The 16,128-nt window shown below is 38.0% G+C and overlaps 1 protein-coding gene across 1 annotated transcript; it reads left to right on the forward strand.

Moving 5' to 3' along the window:
- Window positions 1-2: 2 nt before the first annotated feature.
- RIDA (reactive intermediate imine deaminase A) lies at window positions 3-15,518 on the forward strand. Its single transcript, XM_022584725.3, has 6 exons — window positions 3-208; window positions 2,465-2,570; window positions 4,114-4,168; window positions 5,477-5,545; window positions 6,457-6,512; window positions 7,716-15,518. Exons 1-6 carry the CDS (start codon window positions 144-146, stop codon window positions 7,776-7,778), a joined length of 414 nt encoding a protein of 137 aa, XP_022440433.1. The 5' UTR covers window positions 3-143; the 3' UTR covers window positions 7,779-15,518.
- The last annotated feature ends 610 nt before the right edge of the window (window positions 15,519-16,128 follow it).

A 16,128-nucleotide genomic window follows, 5' to 3' on the forward strand; every position in this document is an offset into this window, starting at 1 on the left:
CCGAGCGAAACCCCCCCTCCCCGCCAACCAGCGACTCTTTAAAGCAGGGATTCTAGCCCCAGCTGTTCAGACCCGTGAGACACGAATAGAAGCAGCATACGTGGTAGTTGTCTCCGAGGGGCGGCAAGGAGAAAGGATTAGCCATGTCGGCTTTGATAAGAAAGGTGATCAGCACCGCGAAAGCCCCAGCGGCCATTGGTCCCTACAGGTACAGGAGGCCTGTGGGAGCTGAGAAGGACGCGGGGCCTGTGGGGTCGGAGGTTGTGGGGTCGGAATTTAGGGGCTTGGGCCAGTCCGGGTCCGAGCTGCGCCAGGCCTTCGGGGTTCACCGGGCAACCTCATGCAACATGCTGAACCCGGAAACGGAACCCGGGAAGGCGGGAAGCCCACCGAGAGACCCACTACGTGTTATAAAATTATCAATTTTGTATTTAAAATTATAAAGAAGAAAGATAACCGTCTGCAAATCAGGGGAAATGCCATGAAATGAAAGATAGGAAAGTTGGGAGCATGTTGGAAAACAAACTATAGGGAACTAGAAAATTAGAAATGAGAATATCTTGTTTTCTAAATAACCGTGAAATGGGGTAAAACAAATTTTACTTCTAAATTTAAATTGATATTGTTTTCTTTATCAAAAAAAATTTTTTTAACATTTAATGCCATTGAACTGTGTACCTTAAAGCGGTTAAAACGGTAAAAAAATTTTTTAATATAAATTTATTTATGTCTGTGTTGGGTCTTCGTTGCTGCGCGCGGGCTTTCTCTAGTTGTGGCGAGCAGGGGCTACTCTCCGCTGCGGTGCGCGGGCTTCTCATCGCGGTGGCTTCTCTTGTTGCGGAGCACGGGCTCACAGGCGCGCGGGCTTCACTCGTTGTGGCTCACGGGCTCTATAGCTCAGGCTCAGTAGTTGTGGTGCATGGGCTTAGTTGCTCCGCGGCATGTGGGATCTTCCTGGACCAGGGATCGAACCTGTGTCCCCTGCATTGGCAGGTGGATTCTTAACCACTGCGCCACCAGGGAAGTCCCTAAAATGGTAAATTTTATGTTTGATGTATATTTTTTAATCACAGTTAAGAGAAACAATGGCGGGGCTTTATCCAAAAACAAATAAATTGCCTTTAAAGTTGATGTGTTTGGCTCTCTTTCAGGTCTCAGTGTAGCTTATGCTTTTTCTTGAGACCTTATCCTAATTCTGATATTTAGTATCCTCATTACAGAAATAATCAGTTCCGAAAATAAGCACTTTGCAGAAAAGTGTACCCTCACAGGTGGATCCTTAATTGACCCTTCAGCAGTGATCAACCTTGTCTAATTACTTATTTTCTTAAAAGTGCTCTTGGCATTGCTTTCTTTTGCTTGTTTTACAGCTTTATTGAGGTATAAGTTACATACAAAATTCACCATTTTAAGTGCAGAGTTCCATGAGTTTGGGTAAATGTATCGAGTCATGCACCTACTGCCACAGTCAAGTTTTTGAACATTTACATCAACCCCGCAAACCACCCCCCCTTGCAAAAACAATCCGTCATACCCGTTTGTGTTCAATTCCCACCCCTACCCCTGACCCCAGGCAGCCACTAATCTACTTTCTGCTGCTTTTTTTGTTTGTTTTTTCTAGAATTTTATATAAGTAGAATCAAATAATATGTAGCCTTTAGTTGGATCTATCCGTGGGTGTTTTTTATTTTTATTTTTTTCCTTTTTGCTATCATGAATAATGCTGTTCTGAATATCCATGTGAAGTTTTTGGACATATTTCTTTTGAGTAGTTGTCTAAGAAAGAAGTCGCTGGGTTGTATGTTATGTGTATGTGGTTTTTTTTTTTTTTGGCCGCGCCTCGCACTTTGCAGGATCTTAGTTCCCCCACCAGGGACTGAACCACGGCCCTCGGCAATGAAAGCGCATCCTAACCAGTGGACCACCAGGGAATTCCCTGTTTACATTTTTAAGAAACTACCAAACTGTTTTCCAGTGTGTACTGTTTTGCATTTGCACCAATAAAGTATGAAGGTTCCAGTTTCTCCACATCCTCATCAATACTTGTTACTATCAGTGATGCTTTATTGTGTGTGATGGTATCTTAAGTGTGCCTTTGGTTTGCATTACTCCTTCACTTTTTGTATGTCTTCTTTAGTGAAGTGTCTGTTCAGATCACTTGCCGATTTTTTACTGAGTTGTCTTTATATTACTGAGTTGTAAGAGTTCTTTATATATTCTGAATACAAGTCCTTTGTTAAATATGTGTTTTGCAGATATTTTCTCCCAATCCGTGAATTGGGCTTTCATTTTCTTAAAGATGTCTTTCAGTAAGCAAAAGGTTTTAATTTCAATGAAGTCCAATTATCAATTTTTTTATTTTACATTTTGTTCTTTTTGTGTCTTAGCAAAGAAATCTTTTAGCATTGAGTTTCACATTTTATGTTTATGTTTTACGTATATCCTGGATTTCTGTTCATTACAGTCAGGCTGTGTTAGTCGACAGGACCATTTACATTTCAGGACAGCTAGGCATGGATCCTGCAAGTGGACAGCTTGTGCCAGGAGGGGTGGCAGAAGAGGCTAAACAAGTGAGTCATTTTCCACATTTGAAGTTCCCTTCTCTACTCCTTTTTAATATTGAGGAGTATTAAGAATCCATTTGGCTGATTTATTATAGAGATAATCAGATAAGTACTTTTTAAGTTACTGGTTAACTAAAGACAGTTTTATGTCAGTAGAAAGTTGGAAATGTGATGACTCATTTAACAACCAAAAAAAAAAAAAGATTTTACTTTCCAAGGTGACCTTGAACCTGAATTACTGGATATCAACTAAACTTATTGTGGTAATGATTTCACAGTATATACATGTATCAAATCATCATGTTATATACCTAAAACTAATAAATGTTATATGTCAATTATATTTCAGTAAAATGGGAGGGAAAAACCTTGAATTATTGAAAACATCTTGCCACTTCCACATGGGTTGGGAAATTGTTTTATCAGGGCCAATGACCTGCAAAAAAAAAAAAAATCCACCACCACAAAAGTAAAAGTCAACATTTTGTTAGAAAGAGAAATATCAAAGGTTACATGCAGTACGTTTTTTGAAATAAGAATGGGGGATATAATTCTAATCCAATAAATGGAATTAAATTATAATTTAATACATTCACTGAGTCATTTGTAATATCCAAAGATAGAAAACAATCTAAATGTCCATCCATGAGGAACTAGTTAAATAAATCATGCTACATCTGTACAACTAAATTCATATGGAAAGATCTCCAAGATAAATTATTATATGATAAAATAAAACCAAGATGCAGAACAGCATGCACAATAAGCTAGCCTCTGTTTGTGTGTCTAAGGATACATACATTTATGTTGGTACAAGCATTGACTGTCTCTGGAAGGATATACGAGAAACTAGAAACAGTGGTTACCTTTGATGAAGGAAACTGGGGAGGCGGAGTAAGGGTGGAAGACATCTTTTCACTGTATATGCTTTTTTATAGCTTTTGAATTTTTTGTCATATCTATGTATTACCTAAGTAGAAGATTAATTTTTTTAAATCATCAACTATTATAATGTGATCAAAGTGGAAGAATGAATTGAAAAATAATAAATTAAGGACAGGGTGAAAAACTAATGTTTTTCCAGAGCCCAGAATATCAAACATGTACACAATTTACTTTGAGAAAAAGGAAAAAAACCTTTTTAAAATCAAATATTGCTTTAAAGAAAACAGGTTTTAATGCTTACTAGCTCATACTTATCCTCAGAGTGATATGGAATTAGGAGCCCCAGTAATAATTTCTGTTTTAGCTTAGTGGACATTGGCTGAGAATTTCACCATTCTAGCACTGAGGAAGAGACTTCAGTCTTTTTCCTCACAAAAGGAGGCAACTTCTCATTGTATTTCAGAAAGATTCATTTCATTAAAGAAAGCCAAGAAGCAATTCACTTGTATAGAGGTGGCCTACAAAGAGTAGAATTTCCTAGAAAAGGGAGATTTTTCTGCAACATAGGCTGTTTAAGGAGATATTAGTAAAGGTGGTTAATTGAATTGAATTAAAGCTTCAGTGTAGCATCAGTGCCTTAGGCCTTTCTTACCTCGGTTCACAGGCTCTTACAAACATGGGTGAAATTCTGAAAGCAGCAGGCTGTGACTTCACAAATGGTGAGCAACTTGATATTATTTCACATTTCTGTTTGATATTTCTTTGGTCTTTGAAGAACACATGGCATCCAGTAATATATCATGCCATATCTTTGTTATTTGAAGTTGGTTTAATTTCAGTCCCATTTTAATCAAGACAGTCCAGAGCCATATACATAATATCAATGAAAAATTAATCATTAGTCAATCTAAGAAAAAAATGGAAAATTTTATTTGACCCAATCTGAGGATTATAACCTGGCAGACTTACAGAAAGATCAGAGGACTGTTTCAAAGAGGTAAGGGGAAAGGCCAGAATATATATGATTTTGGCAAAGAGGTACATGCAATCAAAATGGCACACATCTTGGTAGAAGGTTACTGCTGTTCGCGAGGAACAGATATCTTAGTTAATGGTTTTAGTGCTTCTCTTAGTATGGGAACATGTGAAAAACTAGGTGCATAAAATTTTCTCCCGAAAATATCTGAGGGCCGGTTCTGCCAGTTTTCCCAGAGCACAAAGTGCCTTATCCTGATCTCTTACCTGAATTCCTTTCTCAATACATTGTAGGTCAGCGACTGCAGTGGCTAATGACTTGATTCTTGTAGAACTGGATGGTGGGCAACATTCTTACTTTACAATCCCCTCTCTTTCAATCTTAATTTCAGCCAAGGTTTGGGAGGCATTTCGTGACCAATTTGTCCTGCGGTGCTAGAAATGCTCGTTCCCAGGTCAGGCGGGGATTTCATTGCTCTGCCACTCAATGTCCTATTAGTGGACTAAAGCTCTGTTAATAGTAGCCAAAAGCCAGGAAATGATTCTCTCTTGTTGCTTCTTCCCATATCGAGAGTTACACTGTTATAATCATTGATCCTGTAGAACTATATTTTAGGTGAATAATTTCAAGTCATCTACTTATTATTTTTATTGGAGGCTCAGTCACATTTGATCATGCAAGAAACAAGAATCTTGTAAAATAGGCAGAACAGAAGTAATATAGCTAGTGCCATTAATAAGGTCATAAGTAAGAAATGTTATGTTCTAAGGGGTTGCATGGCTGGCACCAGCAGAAGAAGAACTGAACTTCATGGTTGGGCAGGTATTTCTGTTGTTGGAGGGGTCCGGCTAATGCTCAGTGCAGATGCACACTGCACACTAGAGGGGACAGAGGAGGACTAAATGGGCAGCGAAAACAAATTTTATGTTTAAATTTTTCTTGTCTTGCCTTAAAATATGAAATTTATTTCATCAGTACTGTTTTTCTAAGTAATGTTTTGGATCAGACCAAATAACTAAATAAACCTAATGACAATGTATATATCTCCTAGTGGTAAAAACAACGGTTTTGCTGGCTGACATAAACGACTTCAGTACTGTCAATGACATCTACAAACAATGTAAGTAATTTGGCTTTATTACTATTTCCCATTTTAAAGAGAAATATATCTATTAACCTTATTTAGTAAGTGTCCATTATGAATTAGAAATGTTGGGAGATGCTAAAGAAATGGTCATACATCCTGTCCTAAAAGAATTAATAGCCTGATTAGAAACACACAGTGTCCGCCCCATGAAAACATCCAAGATATTTCTATTGCATTCCCTAGAATAACATACTACAACCGGACAAATCCATTTCCCTAAAGCTTCATTTTGTTATACCCTCCTCAGGCTTTCTAAGCCCTCCTAATCATTTTTCAACACATAGATTGTATTTATTATCGCTGTGATAAGGTCTAGCCACCACCTCTGTTCTACTCTCTCAGAATCATTAGCTGGTTAGTTAATATTTCTGTGCCTTGGTTTCCTCATACGCAAAATGGGGATAAAACCTTATAAGGTTGTTGGAATTTTAAATGAGTTAATAAAACATGTTAGAACAGATGCTGGCACGTTGTAAGCACTCAGTACGTGTTATCTGTTATTATTAACATTGCTGTCCTAGTGGGGAAAATGAGTATCCCTACCACCTGGTGAGATTAGACAAAGGTATAACACGGAAAAGGCATCATTACTTATAATTATCACTTTAAAAACAACCTCCTTCATGTCAAACAAGATCAAAGTGTCAGAGTATATGAGTATTTTCATTTTTTTCCCCAGAAAACTAAGATATTTTTTTAAATATTAAACATCATGGGAATCATGGCAAAATATTTTATCAAATATAAATATGAGCTTCTTTTTTTCCACGTTGCTTATATCTAAGAACTGACACATATCTGAAGCACTTACCAGATTCTTGATCCTGCAGTGTTGAGTTTCAGCATAGTATCTGAAAACTGAAATGAAATTCTTTTAAATTTAGATTTCCAGAGTAGTTTTCCTGCAAGAGCTGCCTACCAGGTTGCTGCTTTGCCCAAAGTGAGTACACATTTGTCTTAAAATTAAGAAAATTAAACATCAAGGCCATACATGGACGTGAACACAACAGAATCAGAGTACTTAAATTGTGAGAAAAAGTAAAATAGCGCTGTATTGTTTTACTGTTGCTTAGAGACTATAAACTGAGCCAGGTCTGTGAATTCTGCAGTAAAAATTTTACTTTTCTATCATATAATAAAAAATCTAGGGAATTCTCTAGCAGTCGGTCCAGGGATTAGGACTCTGTGCTTTCACTGCCAAGGGCCCGGGTTTGATCCTTGGTCTGATCCTTGGTTGGGGAACTAAGCCCGCCAGCCACGCGGCGTGGCCAAAACAAAAACAAAAACAAAAAACAAAAAAACACTAGACCTTCTATTAGAAAAAGTCATCTGAAAACCAGTGGCTCATAGATTTCTCACCATTCCTACTTTGGTATTCTAGCCGAACTAGAAGCTCTTCCTATGCCCCTTAGCAGCACAGTATTTCTACCTATAAAGAAGCAGCTCTCATGGACTTCTGGCAATCTTCCACTAAAGAAATTTATCTTCTATGAGTGGTATTTTTGTTGCTTTAATTTTTTGTTACTTGGAATGATCAGTATCTTCAAATTTATTAAGGTATACAATGTGATGGAAGGAGCTCCGAACTTGGAGTTATAAGACATGGGTTTGAACCCCTGCTGTTTAGTTTGGTTTTTTGTTTGTGGGGGGGGGGGAGTGGAGTACACGGGCCTCTCACTGTTGTGGCCTCTCCCGTTGCGGAGCACAGGTTCCAGATGCGCAGGCTCAGCGGCCATGGCTCACGGGCCCAGCCGCTCCGCGGCATGTGGGATCTTCCCAGACCGGGGCACGAACCCGTGTCCCCTGCATCGGCAGGCAGACTCTCAACCACTGCGCCACCAGGGAAACCCTGCTGTTTGGTTTTGTGTCCTGGGATGGGTTAAACAACCTTTCTAAGCTACAGTGTATCAATCCTTTGCATTGAGAGAACGCCTGATAACAGAGCTGCTGTGGGAATCACGTGAGCTAACATAGACGAACACATTGAGCATGATAACCTGGCCTACTGTAGATTCTTGGTGCATGTGCCCCCTCCTTTACTTCTTTGATAAGTTTAATGTTAAAAATGCATATGTTAAAAATTGCATATGTTTTTAGTAGGTATTATGGCGCTCTCTTAATTTATTCATTATTTTCCTGACAGGGAGGCCGTGTTGAGATTGAAGCAGTAGCTGTCCAAGGACCTCTCATGACAGCATCGCTCTAAGTGGGCCCAGTGTTATTTAGTCTGGAATTTTAATAATGTTTTTAAATTAACATCTTAATTTTTACAGTATTTGTTGGAAAGTGTAAGGTTGACTGAAATATCTGAAGTTATGGAAATACCATATAATAAGGGAAATTGAACATGAGTTGAAGATTAATGATGAATCTAGTTACTGATGTTATAAATTACACTTCTATAACACTCATTAGTGGATGTGGGAAAAGAGACACACATTACATAGTTACTCAGAAAAATAAAAGTAAAGGGAAATAGCATGTAGGAAAGATGAGTTACTATTCCTGAGAAATAATAAAGAGCACACCTAATTCAATTAAACTATTAATTTAATGGTGTGAACTATTTAGTTCTCATGTCAGATACATGATTCTGCTTTTACTTGAGTAAAATTAAAGCATTTAAGTTTGAATGGTAGAGGTAAAGGAGAAGAAACTGGACCAAATTTTATATAGATAGTATTTTTCTAATGGAAATAAAATAGCATGCAGATTTTCCTTTGTGTGATTCTGTTCATTTATTTTTTTAAAGTTTAATGTATACACTAAATCCTATTACCTAAATATAGGTGGGGGAACCATGAAGTTTAAATTCCAACTTTTTTTCTCAAAGCTTACTTCTGGCTTTACATTTTTACACTGTGGTAATAAGGCTATGTATAACCATTTTGTGTTTGTTCTTTGAAGTCTTTTAACATTTTTAGAAACTACTACATGAATACCTCCTTGTTGTAGAATAAATTCCAACACAGAATTATGTAGATTAAAAAGTAAAAGTCAAAAGAAAAAAAAAAAGTAAAAGTCCCAGGACTTCCCTGGTGGCACAGTGGTTAAGGATCCACCTTCCAATGCAGGGGACACGGGTTCAAGCCCTGGTCCGGGAAGATCCCACATGCAGCAGAGCAACTAAGCCCATGCGCCACAACTACTGAGCCTGCGCTCTAGAGCCCGAGCCAGAACTACTGAGCCCGCGAGCCACAACTACTGGAGCCCGTGCACCTAAAGCCCACGCTCCACAGCAAGAGAAGCCACTGCAATAAGAAGCCCGCACACCGCAACAAAGAGCAGCCCCCGCTCGCAGCAACTAGAGAAAGCCTGCACGCAGCAACGAAGACCCAACACAGCGAAAAATAAATATATAAATAAAATAAAAAAAAAAAAAGTAAAAGTCCCCTTCACTCACTGGCCATTCCACTTACCTCCCCAAAGATGACCACTGCTAAGAGTTTTGAGTGTAACGAGCAGATAGTTTTCTATTCATTATATACTTAATCATCTCGTTTGGTTTTGGCTTGTTTACATAAATGGAGCTTTACTGTATATGTTATTCTACAGATTGCTATCTTCTTGTCTTGAAGGTCTTCCATGTAACTACATATTGATCTACCTCATTTTTAAAGCTGTTGTGGAGTCATCTTTTGTGTAAATATACCTTAGGTGATTTAACCATTGATCCAAACAATTCCATATTTGCAAAATTATCGTATCAATGCTGCTGTAACGTTCTTACATACACACGTAACATTTTACATATACCTATTTGTTTGAGGTTAATTTAGAAATGTCATGCTAATTTGAAAAGTTTGGTAAACCAAAAGATAATATTAGAAGCACTTGGGAAGAGCAGTTATAACACATTGACTAGAGATGTATTAATGTCTTTTGTTACCCGAACGTTATTGACCAGAGAGACATATCAGTATCACTTAATAACAAATCGCCGGCCATAGGAGTTAGTTTCTGCAAAAATCGCCCAGTCAATAACGAGTTTAAGAGCACAGACTTTGGAGTAATTCTAACGGGCTTCAAGGCCCAGATCTACCACTTATTAGCTGTATGATCTTGAGCTAGTTATTTAACCTCTTTAAGTCTCAGTCTCCTGAGAGATAATAATTGCACCTTCTCAAAGGGATGTTGTAAGGATTAAATAAGATAATGTATATGGAAAGTGCTTAGCAGTGTCTAGCATACAGCAAAGGGTCAAACAAGCTGTCACTGTTCATCAGTGTTTAATAATTATCATATAGAATAATGTGCTAGATGGAAAAGTTTCTGCTCTTTCCATACCTAAATTTATTGACATAGAAGATAAGAATGAGAATTCTTCAAGGAGGTAGAGTTGGGGAGTATAGCACTATGAGTTGATAAACAAGATTAGGCCCTGAAAGTTATTTCAGACATTTTTACATGAAGCTGTACAGTACAGTAGTCAAGGGTGTAGGCTCTGGAGCCAAACTGCTTGATTTCAAATTCTGTTCCACCACTTATTAGCTTTGTAGCTTTGGGCTAGTTACTTAAGCTCTCTGTTCTGTTTCTTCTGTAAAATATCTCCTTCGTTTCATCTGTAAAATGGGGATATTACTAGTACCTACCTTATAAAGTTGTAAGGTTTAAATAAGTTAATATGTATAGAGCACTTAGAATAATGCCTGGCACATAGCTATGATGATAAGGATAGAAACCTTTCTGTTATTTGGCAATAAAAAGAAATGAGGGGATTCCCTGGCAGTCTAGTGGTTAGGATTTGGCACTTTAACTGCCATGGACTGGGTTCAGTCCCTGGTTGGGGAACTGAGATCCTATAAGACGTGTGGCACAGCCAAAAAAGAAAAATAAGCTATCAAGACACAAAAAGACATGGGGAACCTTAGATGCACGTTACTAAATGAAAGAAGTCAATCTAAGAAGATAACATACTGTATGATTCCAACTATGTGACATTCTGGGAAAGGCAAAACTATGGGAACAGTAAAAAGATCAGTGGTTGCCAGGGTGGCAGAGGAAGTAGGGGAGGGATCAACAGGTGAAGCACAGGAGATGTTTAGGGCAGTGAAACTACTATGTATGATACTGTAATGGTAGATACCTATCATGCATTTATCAACCATAGAATGTAAAACTCAGAGTGAACCCTCATGTAAACTAGGGGCTTTAGTTAATAATGTGTCGGTGTTCATCAATTGAAACAAAGGTACCACACTAATTAAAGACGTTAATAACTGGGGAAACTGTGCAGTGGGGAGGAGGAGTATTTGGGTACTCTTTGTACATACAAATGCCCTAGAAAATTTAAACCTTTTTTTAAGGACTGTAGTAATGCAGTCTGTGGTAGACTGTTAACTGAAAGGTCTTTTCCCTTTCAGTTAAAAAATGTTGCTCATAGTTAACTGGTATTGCCTAAAAATATAAAGACTTAGGAGAGGGCTTCCCTGGCGGCACAGTGGTTAAGAATCCGCCTGCCAATGCAGGGGACATGGGTTCGAGCCCTGGTCTGGGAAGATCCCACACGCCGCAGAGCAGCTAAGCCCATGCGCTACAACTACTGAGCCTGCTCTCTAGAGCCCGCGAGCCACAACTACTGAGCCCGTGAGCCACAACTACTGAAGCCCACGTGCCACAACTGCTGAGGCCCGTGCACCTAGAGCCCATGCTCTGCAACAAGAGAAGCCACTGCAATGAGAAGTCCATGCACCGCAACGAAGAGCAGCCCCGGCTTACCGCAACTAGAAAAAGCCCGCGCGCAGCAACGAAGACCCAATGAAGCCAAAAATAAATAAATCATAAATAAATTATTTTAAAAAAAAAGACTTAGGAAAATCAGCAGGTGACAAACACCCCCCGCAAAGTGTGCTTGGAAAAATGTTGGCAGGTGATGAAATTTGTCTAGGACAATACCTGAGTTTATGTTACCCATCAAAACCGGTTTATTATCCACTACTTCACACTTATCAAAGAAGCTATGTAATTTATATGCATGGTTTAAACAATAATAAAATGAACACCTATGTACCAAATCCAGCCCAAGAAAGGAACATCACCAATACTCTGGGAGCCCTGCATAAGCCATTACCCTCACTTCTGCCAAAGGTAACTACGGCCCTAAATTTTATGTGAATTGTTCTTGTTTGTCTTTATAGTTTTGCCATTTAGAAGTTATGCATTCAAATAAGAAGTGAAGATCATTTAATTTTGCCTGATTTTAAATTTTATATTAACAAAATACAGAATATATTTGTCTGACTTGTTTTCACTCAATATTATGGTTTAAAAAAATTTTAAACATCTAATACCAACAAAAGAATGTTGACCACCCACATTCCTACCACACAGTTTGAGAAAAAGAACACTCTTACAGCTATATAAGACCAGATATGATGCTCCAATCCAGATGTCCCCTTCCCTCCCATCTCAGAGGAAACCTGAATTTTGCATTTATCACTTCTTCTTTCTTCTGTTATCATATGTTTGAATCGTTGAAATATTTTAAGTCTCTGAGCTGAAACAAAAATGAAATCATATTTGTGTTGTTATTTGTTTTTAAAGGAACGTCTTTGACATGTCACCATTGAGTTTGATGCTTCCTACTGGTTTTCTTTTAATAAATTTATTTATTTATTTTTGGTTGTGTTGGGTCTTCATTGCTGCGTGCGGCCTTTCTCTAGTTGCGGGGAGCAAGGCCTACTCTTCGTTGCGGTGCGCAGGCTTCTCATTGCGGTGGCTTCTCTTGTTGCAGAGCACGGGCTCTAGGTGCACGGGCTTCAGTAGTTGTGGCTCGAGGGCTTAGTTGCTCCTCAGCATGTGGGATCTTCCCAAACCAGGGCTCAAACCCGTGTTTCCTGCATTGGCAGGAGGATTCTTAACCACTGTGTCACCAGGGAAGTCCCACTATTGTTTTTTATATATCCCCTTTATTAGATCAAGAAAATTTCCTTCTAGACCTACTTTGCTAAAAGCCCTTCCTCCCTTCCCTCTTTTCTTCCTGCCTTCCTTCCACAAATACTTAATAAGCCAGATATTGTCATGAGTGCCGTGATTTCCGCAATAAACAGCCTAAAATTCTTGCCCTCAGGGAGTTTACACAAACAAAGCAAGTAAATTATATACTAGGGAAATATATATCATAGGGACAGAAAATAGATGAGAGCTTACCAGGGGTTGGGAGTAGCAAGCTATGGGGAGCTGTTGCTTAATGGGTTACGGTTTCTGTTGGAAGAGATGGAAGAGTTTTGGAAATAATTGGAGTTTAAAATGGTTGCTGAAATTTGTTGAATTTTTCCTGTTATCTATGAGGTCGTCATATGATTTTTTTCATTCAATTTGCTAATATGGTAAAACACAACTATAGTAATGAATTTTTTATAATGTAGAACCAACCTTCCATTCCTAGATAAATTTAACTTGGTCAACATATATATTATAATGTATGTTTTATACACTCAAATTCAGAATGATGTTTTTTGTTGTTTTTTTTTTTTTGGTACGCGGGCTTCTCACTGTTGTGGCCTCTCCCGTTGCGGAGCACAGGCTCCGGACGCGCAGGCTCAGTGGCCATGGCTCACAGGCCCAGCCGCTCCGCGGCATGTGGGATCTTCCCGGACCGGGGCACGAACCCGTGTCCCCTGCACCGGCAGGCGGACTCTCAACCACTGCGCCACCAGGGAAGCCCAGAATGCTGTGTTTTTTGTTTGTTTAGGATCTTTACATTTATGTTCAGCTGTGAGACTGGTTTTTTTCTTTTATAAAAAGGTTTATGGTTGTAAATATCTATCCTTGAATGTTTGATGGCGTTTACCTATAAAACTGTTGGGGCTTAGTATTTTCTTTGGGAAAAAATTTTAAATTACTGATTCAGTTTGTTTCATGGTAACAGGAACATTCAGATTTTCTAGTCTTTCCTTCAGTTTGGGGTCATTTACATTGTCGTAGAATTTGCACACTTCATCTAAATTTCACCTTTTTAATCTCTTGTATCTGTATTCAAGTGCCTTCATTTCATCTAATATAGTTTATTTGTGCTTCTATTGTTTTTTAATCAGTCTTGCCCAGAAGTTTATCAATTTTATTAATCTATTTACAGAACCATTTTTTGGCTCTTTTGATTCTTTCTATTACCTTTCTTTTCTTTAGCATTAATTTCTGCTCTTATATTTAATATTTTCTTCAGCTCATTTATGACGCTTCTTTCTACTTTTAATATTAAGACTCTTATTTGGATGTGACAGAAACCCAACTCAACTAGTATAAGTGGAGAAAAAGAGGAGTTCATAGGCTCATGTAACAGAGAAATCCAGAGTACAGCTGGCTTTAAGCATGTGTGTTCCAGAAACCTCCCGGCTCCATCTGTCTCTTAGGGGAAGATGCTGCAGGGCCACCAAGGTAGAGAGAGACCACCAAGGTACTAACCCAGCAGAAAGACATCATTTCCTGATATCTCTGGCAGGAGAGTCTCAGAGAAGCCTCTGATTGGTCCAGCCCAGGATAGGGATGCATTCCTAAACCAGTCACTGTAGTCAGGAAATCAGATACTACTCTGGCCAGTCAGGGTCTAAGGGGCATAGTTACAGATAGGTCATGACTTCAAATTCTAACCCTACCATGAGAAAGCTGGAAATAAAGTGCTGATATCCAAGCTGCTTTGTTAGCGACTGGGTTGGGATTTTGAGTCTTCTTTCCGCAAGGAGAATCATGATTTTGTTAAACGTGAAAAGGAACGCATTGCACGTTAACCTTTCAAACATAAAGAAATAGCAGTCTCTTTGAAGTGTGTTATCATTAAATAAGTGATCATAAAATGTCTAAAGAGTCACCCATATTTCCCTGCTGTTGTCATACTCCTTACCTTTGAGGGAGTGGGTAATTTAAAAAATGCTTTTCTTTCTGAAGGACACAATGAGTCAAAAGTAATATGTTTGTATAACAAAATTCACATACAGAGAAAAGCTTTCAAACACTTTATTTCTAATAACATTCAATCAAAATTGTAAATATTGAACCATCAGTACAAAATGATTTTATAAAAATTTTGGCCATATTTTCCCTATAGCCAATTATATTCAGTTCTGAGGAAATTATCATGATTATATAAGAAGAAAGAGCATGTGTCATCAACAAGCATTTAGAGCGCAAAATTCGTACTAGGGCCTGTAAGGCACTTTTCCTGCTCTCTGAAGAGCTTACAATCTTTTCACTAACATTTGGTCAACAATTAGAAAGCATTAACAATAACTTCAAATAAAAGTTTTAGTTTCAGTGTTTTTTCCTAAGATATCAAAAAATTAGTTATCATAAATTGTGGTCAGCTAAATGCTAATATACTTGGGCATAGTTGCTCTCTCTGTAACACTAATCAATATTTACTAATATAGCAAGGATTATTGGAACATTCTCTGTAACCTGCTATCTCCAATAGATTCCAGTGAGGAAAAGTGCTATGCTCAGCAGTTCAACAGACATAAAGTTCTATTAATAGTTGTGCTTTGGCTAACTTGCTATTGCAACACTAAAAAAATAATAATCCCTCAGATGCATCAACATGATTTTTGACTGATTGTATTATGTGTAATGTTAGATTTCCTCTTTTTAAAGTTTATATTTTCTGAAGTTTCTACCATGAACATGTATTCATTTTATACTAAGAAAAAATTATTATTTTAATAGTAAAGGAGTTCTTCCTTGCAATTATTACCTAAATAATCACTGTGTCATATACAAGTACTTAGAAGCAGTGTTTTTACCAAAACAACAACAACAACAGCAACACTTTTTAACAAAGCTCTGATATCCAGAAAACGTGAAGCAAATCCATACTGATCCACTAAATAACCACTAGCTGAAATAAACTTTTCATTTGTTTTCACAGTGGACTGCTATGAGTTCACCTTTGGGCCTTGTGTCTTCCTAGTGAGGTGCTGGGGCTGAAACTCCCTCCCAGCCCAAAGCCCCTCTACAACAGTACAGCTGCTGTGGAGAGCCTCTTCTCTTTATCACTGAATATTTTTTTTTTAAGTATTTGGAATCAGGGTCACATAAATTGATTCAGTATAATATGCATTACTTTTTTCATAAATTTATATGATAACATGAATTATGTTTTGCTACAGTTACTTTTATTTTGTTAAGAAAAGTTTGAGAACTACCTATATTTTACAAGGAAAAAAAAAATGAGGCAGATTTCAAACCAAAATTATTGTCCCTAACTGGTTTCTCAGAACTCTTTTTCTGGAAACTGGTGAGGCTTGCAGATCTCTGTCCCAGTAGTGGATAGAGTTATATGTTTATTCACGTCAGTTGCACATTATTAAACAGAAAGGGTAATTTAGATTAACATAATACAGACTGGCCCCTCTTCGACCTTCAAAAGTTATTAAAGCCTGGCTGATGTCTGGAGACTTCTTTCATTAGGCTCAAAAGTAATGATATGGTTGTTAGCTTGCAATATCTCAACTATTGCCCAACACATTTGCTGGGTGGTATTTCTGAAGTAAAGCTGAAGGTCTCCAGTTTGACTCCATATGGGTTAACACTGGCACGGAATTCCTTAACTTTTGCTGAAAGTA

This window comes from Delphinapterus leucas, chromosome 17 (assembly GCF_059928025.1).
Source record: "Delphinapterus leucas isolate spDelLeu-1000000601 "Yukka" chromosome 17, BTC_Dleu_Yukka2, whole genome shotgun sequence".
Taxonomy (NCBI): Eukaryota; Metazoa; Chordata; class Mammalia; order Artiodactyla; family Monodontidae; genus Delphinapterus; species Delphinapterus leucas.